General features: G+C 42.3%; 1 protein-coding gene across 7 annotated transcripts in view; it reads right to left on the minus strand.

Annotated features, from left to right (window-relative positions):
* sptan1 (spectrin alpha, non-erythrocytic 1) overlaps positions 1 to 20,700 on the minus strand; it is a 43,336-nt gene that overhangs the window by 4,370 nt on the left and 18,266 nt on the right. For 3 of the 7 annotated variants that reach the window (XM_026172723.1, XM_026172724.1, XM_026172722.1), the window contains 43 exons: positions 20,154 to 20,289; positions 19,901 to 20,002; positions 19,669 to 19,806; positions 19,475 to 19,585; positions 19,272 to 19,349; positions 19,022 to 19,177; positions 18,677 to 18,881; positions 17,316 to 17,497; positions 16,991 to 17,234; positions 16,705 to 16,827; positions 16,357 to 16,574; positions 15,935 to 16,027; positions 15,703 to 15,837; positions 15,350 to 15,498; positions 15,069 to 15,125; positions 13,571 to 13,769; positions 12,775 to 12,879; positions 12,645 to 12,677; positions 12,504 to 12,539; positions 11,947 to 11,994; positions 9,909 to 10,000; positions 9,622 to 9,766; positions 9,362 to 9,543; positions 9,159 to 9,258; positions 8,859 to 9,056; positions 8,635 to 8,781; positions 8,436 to 8,539; positions 7,039 to 7,201; positions 6,765 to 6,779; positions 5,800 to 5,931; positions 5,303 to 5,440; positions 5,113 to 5,217; positions 4,735 to 4,943; positions 4,530 to 4,650; positions 3,977 to 4,098; positions 3,759 to 3,891; positions 3,564 to 3,662; positions 3,299 to 3,458; positions 2,085 to 2,161; positions 1,671 to 1,880; positions 1,260 to 1,556; positions 816 to 928; positions 436 to 453 (listed from right to left, as the gene is read on the minus strand). In XM_026172723.1, coding sequence (XP_026028508.1) covers positions 436 to 453; positions 816 to 928; positions 1,260 to 1,556; positions 1,671 to 1,880; positions 2,085 to 2,161; positions 3,299 to 3,458; positions 3,564 to 3,662; positions 3,759 to 3,891; positions 3,977 to 4,098; positions 4,530 to 4,650; positions 4,735 to 4,943; positions 5,113 to 5,217; positions 5,303 to 5,440; positions 5,800 to 5,931; positions 6,765 to 6,779; positions 7,039 to 7,201; positions 8,436 to 8,539; positions 8,635 to 8,781; positions 8,859 to 9,056; positions 9,159 to 9,258; positions 9,362 to 9,543; positions 9,622 to 9,766; positions 9,909 to 10,000; positions 11,947 to 11,994; positions 12,504 to 12,539; positions 12,645 to 12,677; positions 12,775 to 12,879; positions 13,571 to 13,769; positions 15,069 to 15,125; positions 15,350 to 15,498; positions 15,703 to 15,837; positions 15,935 to 16,027; positions 16,357 to 16,574; positions 16,705 to 16,827; positions 16,991 to 17,234; positions 17,316 to 17,497; positions 18,677 to 18,881; positions 19,022 to 19,177; positions 19,272 to 19,349; positions 19,475 to 19,585; positions 19,669 to 19,806; positions 19,901 to 20,002; positions 20,154 to 20,289 — 5,628 coding nt within the window. The remainder of the gene's footprint in view (positions 1 to 435; positions 454 to 815; positions 929 to 1,259; positions 1,557 to 1,670; positions 1,881 to 2,084; positions 2,162 to 3,298; positions 3,459 to 3,563; positions 3,663 to 3,758; positions 3,892 to 3,976; positions 4,099 to 4,529; positions 4,651 to 4,734; positions 4,944 to 5,112; positions 5,218 to 5,302; positions 5,441 to 5,799; positions 5,932 to 6,764; positions 6,780 to 7,038; positions 7,202 to 8,435; positions 8,540 to 8,634; positions 8,782 to 8,858; positions 9,057 to 9,158; positions 9,259 to 9,361; positions 9,544 to 9,621; positions 9,767 to 9,908; positions 10,001 to 11,946; positions 11,995 to 12,503; positions 12,540 to 12,644; positions 12,678 to 12,774; positions 12,880 to 13,570; positions 13,770 to 15,068; positions 15,126 to 15,349; positions 15,499 to 15,702; positions 15,838 to 15,934; positions 16,028 to 16,356; positions 16,575 to 16,704; positions 16,828 to 16,990; positions 17,235 to 17,315; positions 17,498 to 18,676; positions 18,882 to 19,021; positions 19,178 to 19,271; positions 19,350 to 19,474; positions 19,586 to 19,668; positions 19,807 to 19,900; positions 20,003 to 20,153; positions 20,290 to 20,700) is intronic. The other 4 variants (XM_026172727.1, XM_026172726.1, XM_026172725.1 and 1 more) reach the window with 4 other exon arrangements.

Raw genomic sequence — 20,700 nt, forward strand, 5'->3', positions numbered from 1 at the left:
TCCTTACCTGTCGTACACGGGAACAGACTACTGCTTGAAAGCAGAGCTGCCTGGTGCTTAAAGTTCAAGGACTGAGTGAGGAGTGTTAGTGGAGTAGCTAGGTGCTGCTGAGCACACCAGGGCTCAGTGTGCTATTCTTTTAAACCTAAGTGCATGAGGTCACAGCCCTAAGAGAAAGCCCCAGAAACAAGAGCAATCCTTGAAAGAGGTTGGCCTCCCAGAAAGATTATCAGCAATTTGTTACTGATAGACACTGATATGCTATTCAGAAGAGGATGGGGCAGGAAGAACTAGAGATTAGACAGCACACAAAAACATGGAAGGAGATCATTTCTAAACATCACCCACCTTTGAGATCAAGATTTACTTTCACATCCTACATCACTTTCACACCCACACACACTTAATCATAATAAAAGTTTAAGTGATATTAACCCATCCAGAAGATATGTCCTGATTAGCACAGTGATCCCAAGCAGCGACGAGGAAGGAGGGACAAAGAGAGAGAGAAATACACGTTAACAACATGAGATGACAATACAGCATCACACTTGCTTACTTGCCAACGTACCACAGCTCGACTTTGCTTTGTGTAAATCTACCTAATATTACCTCAGCACAAACACAGACATGCAACAATGCAGAGAGCACCTTTACACAAACTTCAGTCACTAGCAGCGTTTCAAATCATGCAACTGAGTCAGCCTGTCTTCTAAAACCACAAGATTACTGAACACTTCTGATAAAGCAGCCTGAGCCACACAGCACAAACGCCACATGAATCACAGGGTCAGCTGGATAAGCACATCCTTTACCTGGTCTCCTGTAGCCACTGGTGGAAGGCGTTGGCGTGCTGCGCGAACTCCTGACGCAGCTTGTCGTTTTCCTCCTGCCTCCTCTGCTCCTTCTGCAGCTCTAGCTCACGCTCCTACACACATTTACGGAGAATGCAACAGTTAAACTGAACTGAAGGCACACAAATCTACACTACACCACCACTTCACATCTTTGCATGTGTACAAAGATGCGAAGCAATGATGGTTCAGACATAAATTAAGAAATGGCAGACTGAGCTGGGTTAAAGAGGAAGATAAGGCAGATAGTTTGTATATTGTAGAATATTTCCAATAAACAGAAAAGTATAAAGTTTTCTGGTAAGAAACGATATGCACGTGGAGAGATGTCATTGGAAAAGCCAACAGAAGAAGTGCAGAAGTGCATTTGTGAATGTAAGGAGTACATATTCTATCATGGAGAACCTTGATGATCTTCTGCAGGTTCCTCCAGGTCTCCTCCAGGGCCTCCATGGTGAACCAGGTGTAGGGATTGGACACCACCTGGTAGCTCTTGATCTGTTGGTCCAGTTCTGCCAGTTGGTTAAAGTCGGCTTGAGCTGAGCTCAGTGAGGAACGGAAAGCCTCGTGGGCTTCACGCAGGGCTTTGATCTCCTCCAGAGAGTTGCACCTCACAGGGTCTGTCAAATCCTCCTCAGCATTCTCAAACCAGCTGTTAAAGGCTGACGCCTTTTTAGCAAATGTCAAGAACAAGTCTTCGACCTAGAGAAGGAGGAGAGAAGACAGGATCCTTAAAATGAGTCAAACTTTAAGATAAGTCCTTCGGGATTGATAAAATGCTCCGATTTGAGAGGGGAACTTAAAACATTTATTTACCTTTCTGAAATGTTCCTGGGCTTCCAGAAGCTTCTTCTTGCGTGAAGCAGAGTTCGACAGTAGCTGATTCCAGCGTTTCATTAGGGAAGCGTGACGAGCTTCGATGGCTTTTGACTGGACGTGTTTGGCAGCCAGCAGCTGGTCTTTCAGAGTTGTAATATTGGTGATGCCCTCCTGCTGGAAGGCCTGCAGGCCAGCATCAAACGTCTCCTGTACATAGAGATACAAAAAGATCAGGATTGCACTAGTCTAGGATGTATGTTGTTTCCATCTGCAGTGTTATAGAATTGATGGCAATCTGCTCATCCAAATCCATATATGAAATACAAATGACAAACAGCGAGGCCCAGCACAGAGCAAAACAACAAAATGGTGTGGATGGAAAACAGGGAACTTTTCTGGGTGAGGGCGGACCTGTTTGGTAAGCAGCGTTTGCACAGAGGACAGGTCTCTGCCATAGTCGTCAGTCTTCAGGCTGTTTTCTTTCTCACCTAAACACAAAGTGCAAGTTATAAATTATGGTAACGCAGGAAACTACAGAATGCATTTCCTAAAGAAAAATAATTGCTGAAGCTTTGGTGGAAAAAAAAGTTGAATGAGCTGAAATAGACCAAATCATCAACTGAAAGCCAAAGTTCAGAACTGTTGAAAGCCCAAGTTCACACAGAAGTGGCTGAATAACTTTAAAATGTACATTAGAAAAATACTGACAGGTAAATGACTTCACTTCTAATCATCGGGTTAGAAAAGTTAATTCTAAAATTCATGAACCGCCTCCAACTGGCCAGATTTGAACCAGCTGTCTGCTGAAGACAAATCCACCAATGAAAAATAGCCCTGAAGTTCATGTGCCAATCAGAATGCTCTATCATTCCCATAAACTGAAAATGGAGCCAACAGCTTTCGGTTAGACAGCAGTAACTACTGACATACTGTTACTCTGTGACAAATCCCTGTCAAATCTGCCTCAGTGCACCTGCTGAAAAACTGCTTCTAAATTCAAGACCACAACTCCTATCAAGGTGAAAGTCTCAAGGACTTGTTCTACAAAACAGTGTTTTTTTTAATATTCCTGGTGTCAAAAATGTGGTTAAAAAGTGCTGCTGAGAGAAACTACTTACTGAAAATACAATAGATCTCTATCAGTCGGTTAGAAATTACGGCTACTCCCTTCACTTGGATCCACACAGTTCAAAAAGTTTAAAAAGTTATAACTTCTAGGAAAGAATCGTTGGAAAGTGGGCAGTGGTGGCCATGTTTTGAGGCTAAACGACTGCTATAGAGTGAACGCTGGACACAGCAGCAGTTGAAAGAAAGTTTTTAGATTAATTTTTATCATTTCTGAAACTCGAGCAGTTGAAACAGCCAACATGCCATCCCATACACACCCATTGTAAACTCGGGTGACAAAAAGCATGAAACTAAAACTGTAACTGAAGAAAAAAATATGAAAGATATTGTTTAATCAGGATTAACACTAATAAACTGAGTACAATGACTATCATCTCTTATTAAACACTTATGGAAGGTGTACACTAAAAGTAGAACTATACTGGCATCTATATAGTACTTTGCCACATATTCACGATAGACTTTTATAGAAGAGACTGAACAAACTGTTATTGTACCGATCCAGGATTCCACAACGTCGGCCTTCCAGTTGAACTGCAGGAAGGCAGAGTTTTCGTCCAGCTTGGCCTTCCTCTGTGCTGCAGCCCTCTCCAGCTCAGACACTTTTCCTCGCAGAGCTGACATCTTGGCACTGATGTTGTCCACATGATGATTGTTCTGTTGCAAATACACAAAAGCCATGTTGGGAACTTTTCTTTCAGCTCTACTGCTTGATATAGTTGCAAAACAGTGTTTTTACTCGGTATGGAGCAGAGCAGGTACCTTCTTGATGAGCTCCTCTCCGTTAGCACACACATCATTCACTCTGTCTCTGTGTACAGTGAAATCAGTCTCAAATGCTTCATGCTTTTTCAGTAAACCCTGTTAAAAACAACAATTTTCAGTTATAATCAGTAAAACCCATCAACAAGCCTCATTTCAGGATCTGTTATGCAACATAGTGTAACAATGAAGCACCTGCACAGCAGCAAGCGTGTCTCCGTAGTCCTCACTTCCCACTAGATTCAACTTCTCATTAATCCAGGCTTCTTCTTCTTCCACATTCGCCACAAACTGCTGGTACTCCAACGATTCCTCAAGCCTCTTTCCTCTGGGACCACAAACACAGACAAAAGCAGATGTGTAAGAGTGTGTGTGTGTGAGTTGGGTGAATCTGTGTAACCCAGGGAGCCCACCTCGCTCCAGATAAGTCCTTAAGTTCTTTCCAGTGGTCAACAAACTGGGCGAGCCTCTGCTGGATCTCCTCCTGGCCAATAGTGTTGTCATCTGACAACTTCTTCCCAGTGTCCAGCACAGACTTGGAACACACACAACACAGATCCAATCAGCCATTCTACAAGAATTTTACAGCATAATCGACAAATTCACAATGTGGCAATTTAGAGTAAACCCTTCAGAGTTTAACTACATGTCTTTGAACTGTGGGAGGAAGCTGGAGTACCCGGATAGAACCACGCAAACATGGGGAGAACATGCAAACTCGGGACCTTCTTGCTGTGAGGCAACAGTGCTAACTACCGTGCCACCCATCTAGCCATAACCTAGCCTTGGATCATTTCCCCCTGTGGAAGGGACTAAAATAGATTTAAAAGGAAATAAAAAAATGTCAGCTGGTTTCATATTTTGAAAAGAAAATATGAAACCAGCGGTACTGTATAATATCTGGATCGCTTAATTTTCCTTAGGCTAAGTAGAAAAATCTTAAAGAATGAATATGACAAATTCTACCTGGATGGCTGGCTCGTGGGCTCCAAGCTCAGCCTCCAGCCTCTTGTGTTTCTTCCTCAGATTCTGTACTCCTGTCAAATCACGTCCATAGTCCTCCGAACTCACAAGTAGCTTTTTCTCTCTGTGTGGGACACCGGCAGAATTTCACATGTTTAAGTGGAGATTCTCCTCATAGAAATAATATGAACATAGGGCACTTTCTCACTTGATCCAAGACTCTTCATCATCCAGGTCTCTGAAAAACTGGTGCAGGCGGTGGGATTCGTTTAGTTTAGCACGACGGCTGGCTGCCATATTCTTGATTTTAGCGAAGCGGCCGTTGACAGCATCACGCTTGTCCTTCACCTGAGTAGTATCGAAAGCATTGCTGGCCATCAGGCTGTCGGCCTGGCCGTTCAGATCCTTCAGACGATCCTGCAAGCAGAAAAAATACGGTGAGAGAACTTCACTATATTTTAGACAACTTGCGTTTGGAATTACTGATTTATTACAGTAGCAGAATACCCAGTCAGAGGGAGGCTTTACTTTAGTATGTATTGCGTAGAGAATGATATACATTTATATAAAAAAATGAGCTGTGTACCTCATGGGCAGAAATATCAGCCTCCAGCAGCTGGTGTTTCTTCAGCAGATTGTTGACTGAAGCCAGATCCTTTCCATAATCCTCTGAGGCAAGAAGGGCTTCCACCTGAGAAACAACACCATGCATCCGTCTTTGAGATCATCTGCTTTCTGTTAGTACCAGTGTTTATAGTCGGCAAGCAGATTGTTACCTCAGAGAGCCAGAAGTCAAAGTCCTTGATGCCAGTATTGAAGTTCTGCTGCTTGTTGGCCTCTTTGAGTTTCTGGCTCTTTTCTGCAGATTTGTTGACGAGGAACTGCCACTGTTCATCCAAAGCACTGAGACGTGCCTGCGCAACAGACAGGTACAGCTTATAGGTTTGTACATCAGATCTCCGTTTTTTGACATAAAATGATGCTGCCATGTATGTTCTGTTCAGAGAAGTGGAAATCTATGTGAGGGATCGGCTTCACATTCATTAAAAAACAAAAACAAATGATTTCATATTCATTGTTTCTGTTCTCTAACCCTTATTTGCACAGGACATTTTCTTGTTCACTGTAAAATCTGGTGAAATAAAATGGTCAGCATCATGCTTCTTAAACACGTTCTACCGATAGTCTTCATTTTGGTCACTATAGTCATGACATTCATGTATAGGTGCTGACAGGTGAAATGTTCCACAGTATGCACACTTGATAAATGCACCTTGACTGCATCCTCGCTGCCGGCACAGGCTCCTCTCTGGATCAGGGCGTTGCCTGTGTCAATGACTCCACGAATTCTGTCTGCATTGGCGTGCAGCTCGGCCTCAAACGCCTGATGTTTCTGATGCTTACTCTGATGGTGGACACAGATGGGGAAAGAACCACGACATTAGAACTACATCATCCTTATTAACGGCGGAAATATTTACAGCTCACAGCTTCACAAAGTCATTTAACGCAGCAATGCTTTCATACTTACATTCAATGCAAAAGCCAAAATTAAAGCCAACGAACTGATATGCAGTCGATATTAACGTCAGATGTAAATTAGTTTATATAATTATTGTAACGGAAACACTTTAATGTACAAGGACACAAAAAAACCTAAAAGCAACTATGACAGGCAATGTTTCAAGACACTGACAGACACATAAAACAAATGAGTAAACAACACAAAATGGCAGCAATGTCTGCAACGGACCTGACTTTAAGGAAATATAGAGGGGGAGGAGTCGCTACAAAGTTGCTTCTTGTTTATATCCATCCGTTTCCTTTACAGCTGCTCTGAAGAGATGCAATGGCACCAGTGGAAAATTCCACAGCTATCAGTATGTAGTGCTATCTAATCATTACTCTAATCAGTTTGAGTCTGGATTTAAACATCTGAAGCAAGCTTAAAGTAGCTCCTCAACCAAGAAATCAACATAAAAATGGAAGTCACACCCACCAACCAGCAGTCTTTGATAAACTAACCTGGGATAAAGTACAAAATTAACACAGAATTAAAGAAGAATGAATGAGTTGAATTGAAACTCAAGTGAAAAGAAGCTGGCACTCAACAGTGCTGGATGAGGACGGTTGGAATGCTTATCACGCTCTATTGTGTCTACACACATAGCACAGACATAGACACACAGCAGATGTTCTGCTTGCTTGTTAGTCAGCTGACACACTACTCAGACTTACCAGCAGCTTGGACAGCTATAAAAACAAAATAAGAGTGAGAGAAAGATTCAGTCTTACTGCAGACAGGGCACTGGAAGGGATCAAGTAAAGAGTATCAACAAGGCAAAACAGACAAACAATGTTTATATTTGGATTAGCCTCTTGCCTTAGAACGCAAGTAAATTATCTCATATTTCTTCACTAAATCCATATGTGAGACGTACATTCCCATTTAAAACTCGTTCTGTATGTGCAGCAGAGCTTCAGCTCCGAGTCGGGTTTCCCAAGTGCGTACCTGGATGTTGGTGGGATCCTTGTAAGACTCATCAGTTGCAGTCTGCAGTTTCTCACTGATCCAAGCCTCAATTTCATCCACATCACGACTAAACTGCTGCAGGGTCTGGGATTCACCCAGCTTGGAGCGCTTTTCGATCATCTGTGCCTTCAGCCGGCGCCACCTTTCAAACATCATTAAATTAGCTTTTAAAGGCAAGCTCAAACACAGCACACAAACATTTTACAGAATCCGCCACGGGTTTGTTTGGCAGATTCTTGATGCTTTGGGAGATCTCATGTATGATTTTTCCCCCAAAACGTTTATGATATGTGAACAAAGAAAATGTAGCTTTTCTTATCACCTCATCATAAGTAATGGTACAATTCAAGATGACATTAAGAAAATAACGTACTCGAGAATTTTAAGATGTAGGGAGTAATGAGAATATCGTTCTTCAGACGAGTTCCCACTGTTAGAAGACTATATAATTTAAGTTATGATATGTACACAGTGTATAAACTGCAAAGCTGTAGTGGTCGTTCTGTCATAACAATGAATTAGCTCATAAAATCAAGTTTTTTGTGTTCATTAGAAAGTGAGAATATTCAACTCGGAGGCCTCTATTTCCATTTCCATTCCAAAGCTGACCGATTTGTTTGTGTCGCCATTTCTTAAATCAGTTTGAGGGGATGAAAAAAATAAAATAAAATAAGGCAATGCATTATCTTTAGGGCATTTTCATCTGTTGTGCCATTAGTGTAGGTGTTTTCATATGGAAAGTCCACGGACACCTCCACAAATGTCCTTCAAAAATCCTTGGGACCCTTGACTGTGAGTAGGTCAAATACTGGTTTCACTTCAGCGCTTCGTCTGTTGTAACTGCACTCTTCTTTGCAGGTGGCTGAAGGACTACCACCAGCACAAGCAAGAATAGACCACAGAACCTTGGTTGTAAATATGTTACAACAGTTACAAAATGTAGACAATGGCCCACAGAGCTGTGTGTAGGCTCTGCATAGGATAACACACAACCGTGCTCATCTCCTGACACAATGCAACTGGAAGTTATTTATCATAGCAGAGACTTTTCTTTTTTAACCATGGAAAGTCCTTTTGTTTTCTATGGGAGTTTAGGTCTTGTTCTGTTGCACAGCACACCTGTGTGTTATTGCTTCCTCATTATTTAGAAACTCCAAATGCTTTTTCTCAGGTGCGTCTTATTTTTTTATTTCTATTTCGCGGCGTCACTAACATATGTGCGTTTTGAATTAAGCTCCCCTTTTGTAGTGCAAGCAACAACTTCCAAATGCAAATGCAACTGTCCACAAAACTACTTTATCACACAACTTGAGCATCTGTAGATAAACAAAATTAGGATTGTGTCAGTGATCAAGTTTAACAACCACGTTTTCTACCTGTCAAGAACTTCATTGCGGCGGTTAAGAATCTCAGGTTTGGCGTAATGGTCGGCTCCAATCAACTGGTCAGCAAAAGACTGCAAAGCAGCAATCTTCTCCTCCTGTAAATCAAGCCAGGATTTAATGATCAAGACAAAAGAGGGTAATAGCAGTCGGTTTTCAAAGCTTTCACGGAGCAACGAAATGCCTCACTGACCTGAACGTTGATGGCCTTGTCAAAGTCTTCATGTTTCTTAATGAGGGCCTCCACACTGTCCAGGGAGTCACCCTTGTCATCACTGGCGAGGAAGGCTTCACGAGCTGCCATCCAGTTCTCAGCCTGCTCACAGTCTCTGTTAAAAAGCTGTGGATGGGCAAACAACCTTCAGTGGCTGAAATATGGTCTTTAACTGTCTGCTTCATGTCCAAGGATGTCATTACCTGGAGTTCTAGGCACTGATCCAACATCATGCGGCGCTGCACCCAGGCCTTCTCCAGATCAGCGCGCTCACGGTCTAAAGCCTCGAGTTTTTGCTGAATCTCAGGACTAGCATAGTGGCCTCGAGCCAGCAGCTGCTGTCCGAACTGTTCAAACGCCTGGAAAGTACCAGCCCGAGCATCAATCTCTGTACGGTGTTCCTGGAGAGAGAAAAACAAACAAGAAAGAAGACAGAGTTAGAGTTAAGCAATAACTTATATTGGAAAACACGCAAAGAAAGAACAAGACTAAATATTTGATACCTGGTGTCTTTCTAAAAGGGCCTCGGCTCCAGTCACATCCTTAGCCAGCTCCTCTGAGGACACTAATCCTCGGATGCCATTGATCCAGGACATGAGATCTCTATGCACAGTAAAGAATTGCAGTCAGTCAAAACCCTGCATATCTCTAAGACATTTCCTCAAAAAATGTTAAACATTTTTGGATCCAGCAGTCCCGCCCCCACCTGAAGTCAGAGAGGAAACGCTGCAGGTCATGGGAATTGCCAAGCTTGTCTTTGCGCTGGTCAGCACGTCCCACCAGGCTGCTCCAGGCAGTGTTCAGCTCTGTGCATTTCTCCTGGATGTCATCCACCGCTTCAGGGTGAGACTGGATCAAGCGCTCTGCTGTCTCTCCAAGAGAGTTAACCTAAGTAGAGAAATGGGAAAATTAATAAAAAAATAAATACAAGATTTCAGGCTTAAAATTACTAAAAGTAAATCTGACCTTATCCCCCAGGGCAGCCAGGTCCCTCTCAAAGCCCTCGTGTTTGCGCTGCAAAGCCTGGACACTGGCCAAGTCGTGACCGTAGTTGTCAGTGTTCAAGGCCTGGTTCTTCTCCTCAATCCACTCTTTAGTCTCATCAGCATCCCTTAGGACACACAACACAACTCAAGTTAATTGTTGTAGCTGACAAAATGTTCCAAAAGCCTGTTTCTCTAATAAATAACACAAAGCAGAGAGTGAACTCGATGACTGATGATCACAGGCGATATCCCACTTTGGATTTGTACCTGTGGAACCGCTGCACCTCATGTGCACTGCCCAGCATGTTGCTCCTTTCTTCAGCCAGCTGTTGCAGGGATCGCCAGCGGTTGTTCAGCTCCTGCACATAGCATACAATATGAAACAGCACTCATCCCACACACTGCTCCCTGTGTCTGGAGCATGTTTTTCTGACATTAGTGGTACCATTTGAGATGAGTTGCAGTATACCAATTGAAATGAGCATACGCTAAACAAGAGGCGCTTTCAGACTCACAGGGAGCACAACTCTAAGTGCTTTTTATTTTGGATTTGCAATAAAATAGGAAAACCAATGTGGCACAACAGGTTGCAGTTGGCCCTACAACAAGAAGGAGCATGCTGTGTGTTTATTGTGCTTTATGGGTTTGATGACGACAGGCCTGAAAAGGAAGTTCAATCCATGTTTGGTTTGGTTGTAAGTTAATGATGTTATCCACTTATTGTGACACGTGTTAAGCAGACGGCTTTATAAACAACTTTTGTGGTCTCACTTCCTTGTAATGCTTTTTCAGCTTCTTCCATTTCTACAATACTTTTTCTTTTATGTGGATGAAAATCATAGCCAAAAAATAAATAAAAATACCTGCAGCTGTCAGCCTCCTAGTACATGCACCTATGGTATTAATTTAAGAACCCTACGTCACAACTATGATCCTCGAGTTATTGCATTCACAAACTTCGGGGTCAACATTGCCCCACCTCTCACCGGGGTGACGACAACAACGCACGTAACGAGAAGAAAAGACTTAGCTTTGATGAGTCAAAATTGTTAATTCTTCCTATTTCGTTTAATATTTTGACTGGATTTTAGGTCAAACTATTAAAAAGTAGTATGGCAACTCTCAATATAAGGTACGAAGAGACGTAGATTCAAGTAAAGGAGGAAATCTTTAGATTTATTTTTGTTTTTCAGCCTATAGGAGACAGCAAAAAAGTTGCCAAGAGCATCTCGATGTTAGGCATTCATTTTCATCCACATAATAAAAAACAGCGTTCATTCAAAATTATGTTTTAAATATATTTGTATATTTATATACTAACTAACTATGGTGGCCTTCATAGAAATAGCTACAAATCTTAAACAGTTATTCTGTTTCTATTCTGCTTCAATTCAAAGTCTGGACTTCAATCACATCTTGAGTAAAGGTAAGTTAAAATCCTCCGAGGTGAAAGAAAAGGGGAACTTCCTACAATAGTTTTAGGACCCGAGCTTCTGCAGTCTGAAAGCGCCTAACTAAGCCACGTTTCCACAACACCCTCAGTGCTTCTGCGGCAGGGCCAGAAATCCAAATCAGCTCCAGAGAAATTACTTTCCATCACCAAAAGCTCACAATTACAGGTTGGTACTTTATGAGAATTCATAAGCTTTGGGGTTGCAAAAATGAAGTTATCTAACTGGTTAAGCATTTGCAGTTAGACCGTATAAAATATACTGATCTTGAGGCTAGAGTGTAAACACAGAACATCAGTGGACTGAAAGGAGCTCCTGAAAAGAGATCCTGTTTTAAATTTTTTTGCACTTTTGGTGGAAAAGTGGCTAAGAGGGTCAAAGTCATTCCCACTAACAGATACATTTCAAGAACAGTTTAACAGTGACACAAGGAAAGCTAGATTTAACATATTTCACTCAAGCACAGTCATGCAAATAATGTGCTCAATTTATGCTACTTTGCACTGAGTATTTGATGAGCACAGACAGCGATGGACAAACAAAAGTAGGTGGATGATGGAGATGAGATGCACAGGACTGGTTGCATGGTAAGAACATTACAAACAAAGAACATGACAGGTTTAGCATAACTTATGCATTATGTCATTCATATTACAGCAACAATAATTAGGACCAGGACAGGACAAATGGTGCGGGAAGCATTGTGTTAAAAAACAAAAACAAAAGGAACACTGCTCATACTGAAGTCAGGTTTCAGTGAACATGAGGGGATAGATCATGTGACACTATCACAGTATGGTTAGTGTTTCTGATCGCAATGCGCAGAGTGGTTGGATTGGACTTGTTCATCTTACCTTGATTGTATTAAAGTTAGCCGTTGTTTGAACAGCCAAGCGTATATTCTAAAGTCAAAGGTAAACCAAACATGGACATGGAGGGAAGGACACAAAAAACACCACACCAGTCAAGAGCGTTATGGAAAATCCCGGGGTTAATCTTGGTTCTCACAAGACCAACTGAGACACCATTCACTAGCACTGCAACCATGGCTGGAGGAGAATGAATCAAGCACTGTTTTTTGTTACAATCGAGACATCCCGAGACATGAAAACCGTTACAAAGGATCTTAGGAATAAATTACGAGTTTCCAAGCTCTTCAGTTGTCTCATCAATGTCTAATCATATTCTACAAAGTCATGAGTCATCATGCCCCATGCTAGTAAAATGTAATTCTGGGCATGATTGCAGGAAACAAGTACACAAGTATCAAACACTGAGCAGTCATGCATGGTTACAGTATCAAATCAAGACTGATTAGCTGCCAAGTATTTTCAGGTGATGCATGTTCTTTACAAGATCATCTGAAGGTTTGAGGATGTCTTGAGGCCAATTACTGTTAGTTAGAGCTTACCTTCCATGGAGATGCAGTCTTAGAATCCGCTTCATCCTGTTCAACAAATGAGACACACAAGTAAGCACACTGCTATGATATCTAAAAAATGTCTTAATTATTATAGTGGATGCAAATATAAATAACAGAAACTACACCAACCTTGCCAGGAGCAGCACCAAGCAGCTCTTGTTGCTGGAGATGAGGAGAAAAAAAAACGTTTTTTTAAAAGGACAGCTAATTATGGCTCATTTATGTGACATAACATACGATCCAGAGAGGTAGCGCCTACCTGAGCCTGAACCATGGGGGCCTCCTCAGCCATAAGGCCTTCAGACTCCAACTCTGAAGCCACTTTGTTGATATCCCTCAGACGAGACTCATTGGCCTTGAGGTCCTGGAAAGAGAGAAAGAACAGTGTCATACACTGTCTGTTCAAATTCAAATACATACATGGGGCGATCGTGGCTCAAGAGTTGGGAGTTCGCCTTGTAATCGGAAGGTTGCCGGTTCGAGCCCCAGCTTGGACAGTCTCGGTCGTTGTGTCCTTGGGCAAGACACTTCACCCGTTGCCTACTGGTGGTGGTCAGAGGGCCTGGTGGCGCCAGTGTCCGGCAGCCTCGCCTCTGTCAGTGCGCCCCAGGGTGGCTGTGGCTACAATGTAGCTTACCATCACCAGTGCGTGAATGTGTGCGTGAATGGGTGGATGACTGGATATGTAAAGCGCTTTGGGGTCCTTAGGGACTAGAAAAGCGCTATATAAATTCAGGCCATTTACCACAACTCTGTGAACATCCAATCACATCATTTCAGTGGGCTGAGCTCTGAATTTTGACTGGGCCTTGCAACACCTCTATGCTTTTTTTCTTTGTTTTTTGTAGATTTGCTTCTGTGCTCTGGATCACTGTCCTACTGCATGGGCCAAATTTAGTTGTTATATGGTCACTGAATTGTTGTGTTTACAATTCACATACAAGTAAAGACCATATGCAAGTAATTCAGATAACTTTAAGTCAATAGTCATGTAGAATTTTTGGGAAAAGGATCAAGCTTAAAAAACAAAACAAACGAAAAACAACAGACATTACCTTCTGGAAGTCATCAAACTTCTTCTGTAGAACCTCAACCTGCTCCAGATCAGAGCCCATCTCCTCATTAGTGAGGGTGCTCTCCTTCTCATGAATCCACTGCTGGAGCTCGTTGGCCTCACGGAATAACATAAACTTTTTGCAGCTTTTCTCAAGCATGTCCTTGCGCTTCTCCCCCAACTCTAACAGAGTACCATATCTTGGAAAAAAGAACATTAAAGAAAGAGAATGTAAGCGAAGCAGTAGAAAAAGATTTTTACAAACTTTAAAAAAGTGAAATAAAATTTAAAAAGTGGGTGGACACTGACATGCTTTGTGTTTGGAGTCTGTAGACATGGGACATGAGAAGGAAGCCTTGCATGGTATGGCTGACAGAAATTTATTATCATAATTGATGAGTAGTGTAGTAATGAAGGGGTCCCATTCTCCACAACGTTTTACTCTTGTGTCAGGAAACATCCACACATATTTCTCTCTGGTCTTCATGACATTTTATAGATGCATTGAATAATCTAATAAAACCAGTACCTGGGGGCAGGCATCATCCTGATGATGGGGAGTGTTTAAGGACCAAAGCATCTAGAAAATCTTGATAAAAAGAGGGGGGGGGGGGGGGAGCCTCTCCCAGCTACCATGGGGTGAAAGGCAGAGCACACCTTGGACAGGTTGCCACTTTCATGCAGGGCTAAGAAGTGTTTAGAGTATTCAACAACACTACTACAGTGATAATAAAATGAGATGTGTTATTTTAGCAGGGAATGTTAATCTGAAGTTTAGCAAGCATTACATTGGAAATTCGTAATGTCAGGGAAAAAGCCTAATTGGTCAAAGTCAGACTAATTTTTTTTCTTTTAATCATTTATCCTTCTTTACTTATTTATTTTCTACCAGTCTAAAAGTAAATAAGCACATTTTGTGTTGAATTTAAAGGCATCATAAAGAACATGGTTAAAATAATGTGTGGTCATTTTTCCTGAGAGCTGTGTTTGCTTTGTTAGATTTTTAATAAGGCTCTGGGATGTTGCTGTAAAATAAAAGTAGTGACATAAATACTGTATGCTCCTTTTAATAACTTTTCATCCACTTTTGTGAAACCTAGGTGCCAGCAAGGCACCTAGCCTCTGGGGTTACAGCTGTAGTAACGTTGTTCCAAACTAAACCCAGACACATCGACAAGCCAGTTTGTTACACAAACATATGTCACACAAATTTCAAATAATTTTTGAATATTTCACTGATTCATTGAGACACCTAAGAACCAATCAAATCCCAGTGTGTGTAGGGCAGAACATAAACTGACATCCCTATAGGGTAACCTGGGATAAGAAGGATGTAACAGATGTGCATCAGAAGCTGCTTCTATCCTGGACTGAATAGAGGCCAGGGTTGAAATACACACAGTGTCACACAACATGGAATTTGGGGTGGGTGATGGATGATATCTATTATAGGTATCACGACCACAAGTACACGCAGAGGGGCACTGGTTCCTACTCACAGCTCTTCCACCTGCTTCATGCGCACAGACACGCTGCAGGCCTCCTTGGTGACAAGCCTGCACAAGCGGCAAGGCAAGGCGAAAGCACAGCAAGAAAAGATTAAGTAGTTAAACACAGAGATAGGACAGCAGACGAAACAGGACAAGGGGCCAGGAGCAAGGTAATTAGTGTTAAACAACTGGATGGAAGTAAAGAAAGACTAAAGTGCAGAGCAGACAGGTTAAAGTGGATTAGTGGACCCGATTCTGAAACAGAAGAGTTCAGGCTGTGGGTTTCTTACTGATTTTCAATCTGGTCTTGGCGGAGTGCAATGCTGCCATGTTCATCCAGCAGGTTCTCCCTGGATGAGGATTGGGTGGGGTCGAGCTTCTTCACATAAGCAGCAGGAACGAAGCCCTGGCGATCATTCACCTCCACTTTCCACCAGTCCTGCAGCAGGGGAGAGATGAAGTCATTAGTATGTAATGTGGCGGGGTGGATGAGAGTCAGGCAGTAGAGCTGGTCATCTACTAATAGGAAGGTTGGTAGTTTGATCCCTGGCTGCTGCAATCTGCATGCCAGATCTGCAATATCCTTGACCAAGATACTAAATTACGATATTTACTGATGCTGGACTACTTCACAGTGCCGTACCTTGTTAGTGCTGTTGAGGAGAGTGAGAATGTCTCCTTTCTTCATGGTAACTTCACGTGGGCTCTTCTCCTGATAGTCATACAGGGCCAGGACCAGCTCCTTCCCGGTCTCATCATCAGTTGGTGCAACTTGTTGCTGTTTAGTTAAAAGAAACTTGTTACTGATTTTGTGTTCTGCGAATAGACAGTGATGCTTCAGAACAGATGAGAATTCAGGGACTTTTTAAACTTACCCTGCAGGACTGGGCCTGCTCCTTCAGGGCTTGGATACTGCTGCCGTAAGCGCTCAGGTCAGACATCAGGGCTTCGTGCTTCTTTAGCAGAGCCTGTGGAGAAGAAACAACTCAGCACAACTACATTTCTCACAAAGGGAACTAATTGGAAGCTTTAAGCCCGCTTTAACTTTTAATAGAGCAAAAACAAAACAAAAAAAATAACAAAACCCCCCAAAACGACATCATAAGATTTTAAACTTTAACAGCACAACAATAATTCATTGGTAGTGACAGTTACAGTGGTGTGAAAAGTGTTTGCTCTCTTCCTGATTTCCTATTTCTTTGTATGTTTGCCACACTTAAATGTTTCAGAACATATTTAAATATTAGACAAAAACTTTTTCACACCACTGTATATTCTTCTGTTGTAAAATCTGTACCTCAGCTGAGTCCTCATCTTTGCCATAGTCTGTGCTCCCAACAATGGGTTCCTTTTCCCTCATCCAAGACTCGGCCTCGTTAGCATCAGCAAAGTATTGCTGGGCCTGCAGAGAGTCCTCAAGGTCCTGTCTCCTCTGGGAGGCCTTGGCCTTCAGAGTGTCCCAACGCCCATGCAGCTCAGCCAGCTTAGCCTTCACATCCTCACCAGCAAAGTGACCTGGACACCACACCCATGAAACCTCAGCTGTTTTTTCCCCCCCACTGTTGCAGTGATATTTTACTTGCATTTAAACATCACCATCATCTCACTGAAGATAACAGAGGAATCTTAGGATTTAAATCAATACCTTCCTCCACCATAGCTTCTCCCTTCTGGGTGACAGCCTTAATGCGAGGCTCGTGACCTGTGATTTCAGCCTGCAGAGCCTGGTGCTTCTTCAGCAAGTTCTGGACACCAATCAAGTCTTTGCCTGAGAAAAAACGTCAGAGAAACATTTTATGGAGCTCCAGTGATCTGAAATATGAGGCTCCAGTTTAAACTTTATTTCTGAAATGATCACTTTCAATGAGTATATACCTCCAATTACAAACTTTAATTTCTTAGAGCTGCATAGACAATTAGTCTGATTTTACCTCTGTTAGTAGAGGCAGCGATGGGCTCTTTCTCACGGATCCAAGTCTCCTCATCTTCAATATCTCTGAACAGCTGCTGCAGCCTTAGAGAGTCTGACAGCTTCTGCTTGCGTGCAGCCATGGGTTCACGCAGAGCTTCATACCGAACCACCAAAGCCTCTTGCTTCTTGCGGATGTTGTCAGCATCAAAGTGGCCAGCCTCCTGGAACTGGCGGGCCTGGATTGTTATGCCATCAATCCGATCCTGATGGGGACATTTACATTAGTGTCGCATTCACCAAAGCAGTGTATGGGAGCTCCATAATTTGGGCTGAGTGCTTGTTACCTGGTGCGCTGCCACATCAGCCTCCAGCAGTGCATGTTTCTTCTGCAGGTTCTGAACACTTGTCAGGTCTTTTCCATAATCATCTGAAGCCAGGTGGCCCTCCACTTCATACAGCCACAGCTCTATGTCCTCTACATTTCTGTTGAACTGCTGCTGCTGGTTGGCTTCACGCAGCTTGATGCCTTTAAAGAAAAAATAAAAAAGCTCTGACTGTTGTTCCGAATCACCAGGGACAGACTTTTCTTTCATGGGCTTTCCAAGTACATTAATGGCCCAGCTATTCAGTTCAATTCATTTTTATTTATACAGTACTAAATAACTCAAGATAAAGACTCAACAAAGAAAATAAAAAACCCTAACTATTATATGGCCCCCTTTGAGGAAGCACTTTGGCGACAGTGGGAAGGAAAAACTAGAACCAATGAACTAGTTCAGATACAGACTGTTTCTCATTTTAGAGATATTGCTCAAACAGAAGAAAGCAGTCCCACATATTTGTTTAATATTCGTAAAAACGACTCCAAGATTCCTCACCGTGTTACTGGAGGCAAAGATAATGCCATCTGGTTAGATACCATATTTCTATGATTGTCAGGGCCAAGTACAATAACCTGGTCTTTAAAACACTCCTGCACTTTAACTAATTGGTGTATATTTGGCTTAATGGATAGATACAGTTGTATGCTATGTCTTCTGATGATAATGCCTACGGGAAGCGTGTATAATGTAAACAGAATTGGTCCTAGTACAGAACCCTGTGAACTCCATAATGAGTATTAGCGTGCGAAGAGGACTCTCCACTTACATGAACAAATTGGAGTCTATTAGATAATAGATATGATTCAAAACACCTGTAATACCTACAGCATGCCCTGAACACTGGAATAAAATATTATGGTCAACAGTATCGAACGCTGCACTGAGGTCTAGCAGGACAAGCACAGAGATGAGTCCACTGTCAGAGGCCATAAGAAGATCATTTGTAACCTTCACTAAAGCTGTTTCTGTGCTGTGAGGAGCTCTGAAACCTGACTGAAACTCTTCAAATAACCCATTCCTCAGCTAAAGTTGTGGTCAGATGTTGACATTAACTCATCATGAGCAGAAATGTAACAGTAATTGCTTTGAGTTGTTCTTTTCCCATGGTAGAATAACTGAATGACTTTTGTCCCTGTGTGGTTTAGAGAAAAATAAATAAAATTCTAACTGTTGCACTGTTTTCTCAGTGGGTATCCAGCAGTTTATTTGTTCTTTTGTGTGTGTGCACAAACATACACAAAAGCCCTGCCACTCTTCATGCACTTTGTCACTGTGCACAGCTCAAATCAAATCTTTATGTTCACTTTTCCTCCAAACTATACCTTTGAGCTCAGTGGCCTCCAGCAGTTTTTTCCACTGAGAGCTGACTTCTTCCATGTGACCAGAAACCTCAGTTGAGGCATAATGCTTTCCATCCAGCAGCTCCTGGCCTGACTTCTGCAGGGCATCGATTCGGCTTTGGTTAGCAGACAGCTCCGCTTCAAAGGCCTGGTGTTTCTGCACCTTGCCCTGCAGGTTGGAGGGGTCCTGTTGACAGGAGAGCAGAGACACAGAATTTCAGCAATGGAGAAAACAGAAAAAAAGAAAACATCACAATGCACAAATGAAAAAAAAATGGGAGACACAAATATCGGGAGAAGACAATATCAATTTCTTTCACAAATTACCTTGTAAGCCTCATCAGTAGCAGTCTTCATCTTTTCATTGATCCAGCTCTTAAGCTCATCAGAGTCCCTGAAGAACTGCTGGAGGTGGAAGGAGTCCTCCAAGGCAGCACGACGAGACTGAGCACGGTCATGCAGGGCATTGCGGCGGCTGAGTAGCTATAAATGCAACAAGGAGAGAAAACACATTTTCAAAGAAAGCCTATTGTATTTGATTTTATGTCTGATGTGGAAAGCAGACAGCAGTGCTTACAGCATCTCTGCGTGTAGCCACATCCTCTTTGGCATAGTGGTTGTTCTGAATCAGTTTGGTAGCAAATTCATCCAAAGCCTGGAGATGTGCAGCACAAACAGATTAAAGGTTAATTTCAATTTACAATTCTCACACAGTGGCAATAATTCAAGAATAGAAGATGCAATAATCATCATGTAACTGGGCAAATTTAATAAACTTACAGTGATCTTCTCTTCTTGAGCACTCAGCGACTTCTCAAAATCTTCATGTTTTTTAAGTAGTGCCTCTACGCTGTCCAGGGAGTCACCAAGGTCTTCATTCAGGAGGAAAGCCTACGCAAGGAGAATACATGAAAAACTGCCACAGCACATCTTTTTGCTAATAAACACCAAGCTCTCCTGGTGTGGTAACTCACCTCTTGCTTGCTCATCCAGTTGTCAACTTGTTCAGTATCCCTGTAAAAGAGCTGCAGGTCCATGCACTGCTCATACTGCTGCCTGCGAACCTCCCACAACTCCAGCAGAGACTCCTTTTCTGCAGCAAGGACACCAAGCTACACAAAATACACCAAGAAGAGCATTTTAAATGCTAGTATGACACAGATGAAGAGTGGAGAAAATTCTACCTACACAGTGTCATAATCCTACCTTTTCCTTCACCTCATCAGAGGCATAGTGTCCTGCACTGAGCAAGGCCTGGCCAGCTTCATCTGTAGTTCTAAAACTGTCCTCGTGAGCGTCAATCTCTCCCTAAAAAAATATAAATAAGAAAAACATGGAAACAGGTTGACTAACACAGGGTGTGAATTATGAGACAAAAGGATTTGACACTTTCTTGAGCCTTTACACTAAGTGCAAAGACACTTTAGGCTGGAGGTCTCTATAGTTTAGAAGATTTTACCTTGTGCTCCTGATGGCGGTCTAACAGGGCCTCAGCTCCAGCCACATCATTGGCCAGTTCATCAGCATTGATCAGAGCCTTCATCTCAGTTACCCAGCTAGTCAGATCCCTAAAGTCAGCAGTGAAACGCTGCAGCCTAAAACAAATCATCAAAAAAAAGACAGGATGAGCAAACTTGGTTGGACAAGTTGGACAGGCCTGAGCTCTTGGCAAATATGAACTGAAAATTACTCTGTACATAAGACCCCACAAAGTCCCCAAAGATTCACACAGAAGTCTAAATCAGTTATAAATCCTAGAAAGGTTTATGTGCATGTGTGTTTTCATTCCCCGATATAAGTTATACTTTTGTTGTGTATGTAGTATTTCACTGTTATCATCATCATTATATCCCATATATAGACCTGGGTACATTAGTTTGTTGTTGTTGTTCATCAGCGTTAATTCTAAAAACATGTCAGGTAAAGTAATTATATATTGTGAACAGCTTGTTGTTTAAAACAGAGTGATATGCTCCAACACATGGCCTTTGCATATAACTTTATCT

Source organism: Astatotilapia calliptera, chromosome 7 (assembly GCF_900246225.1).
Source record: "Astatotilapia calliptera chromosome 7, fAstCal1.2, whole genome shotgun sequence".
Lineage (NCBI taxonomy): Eukaryota > Metazoa > Chordata > Actinopteri > Cichliformes > Cichlidae > Astatotilapia > Astatotilapia calliptera.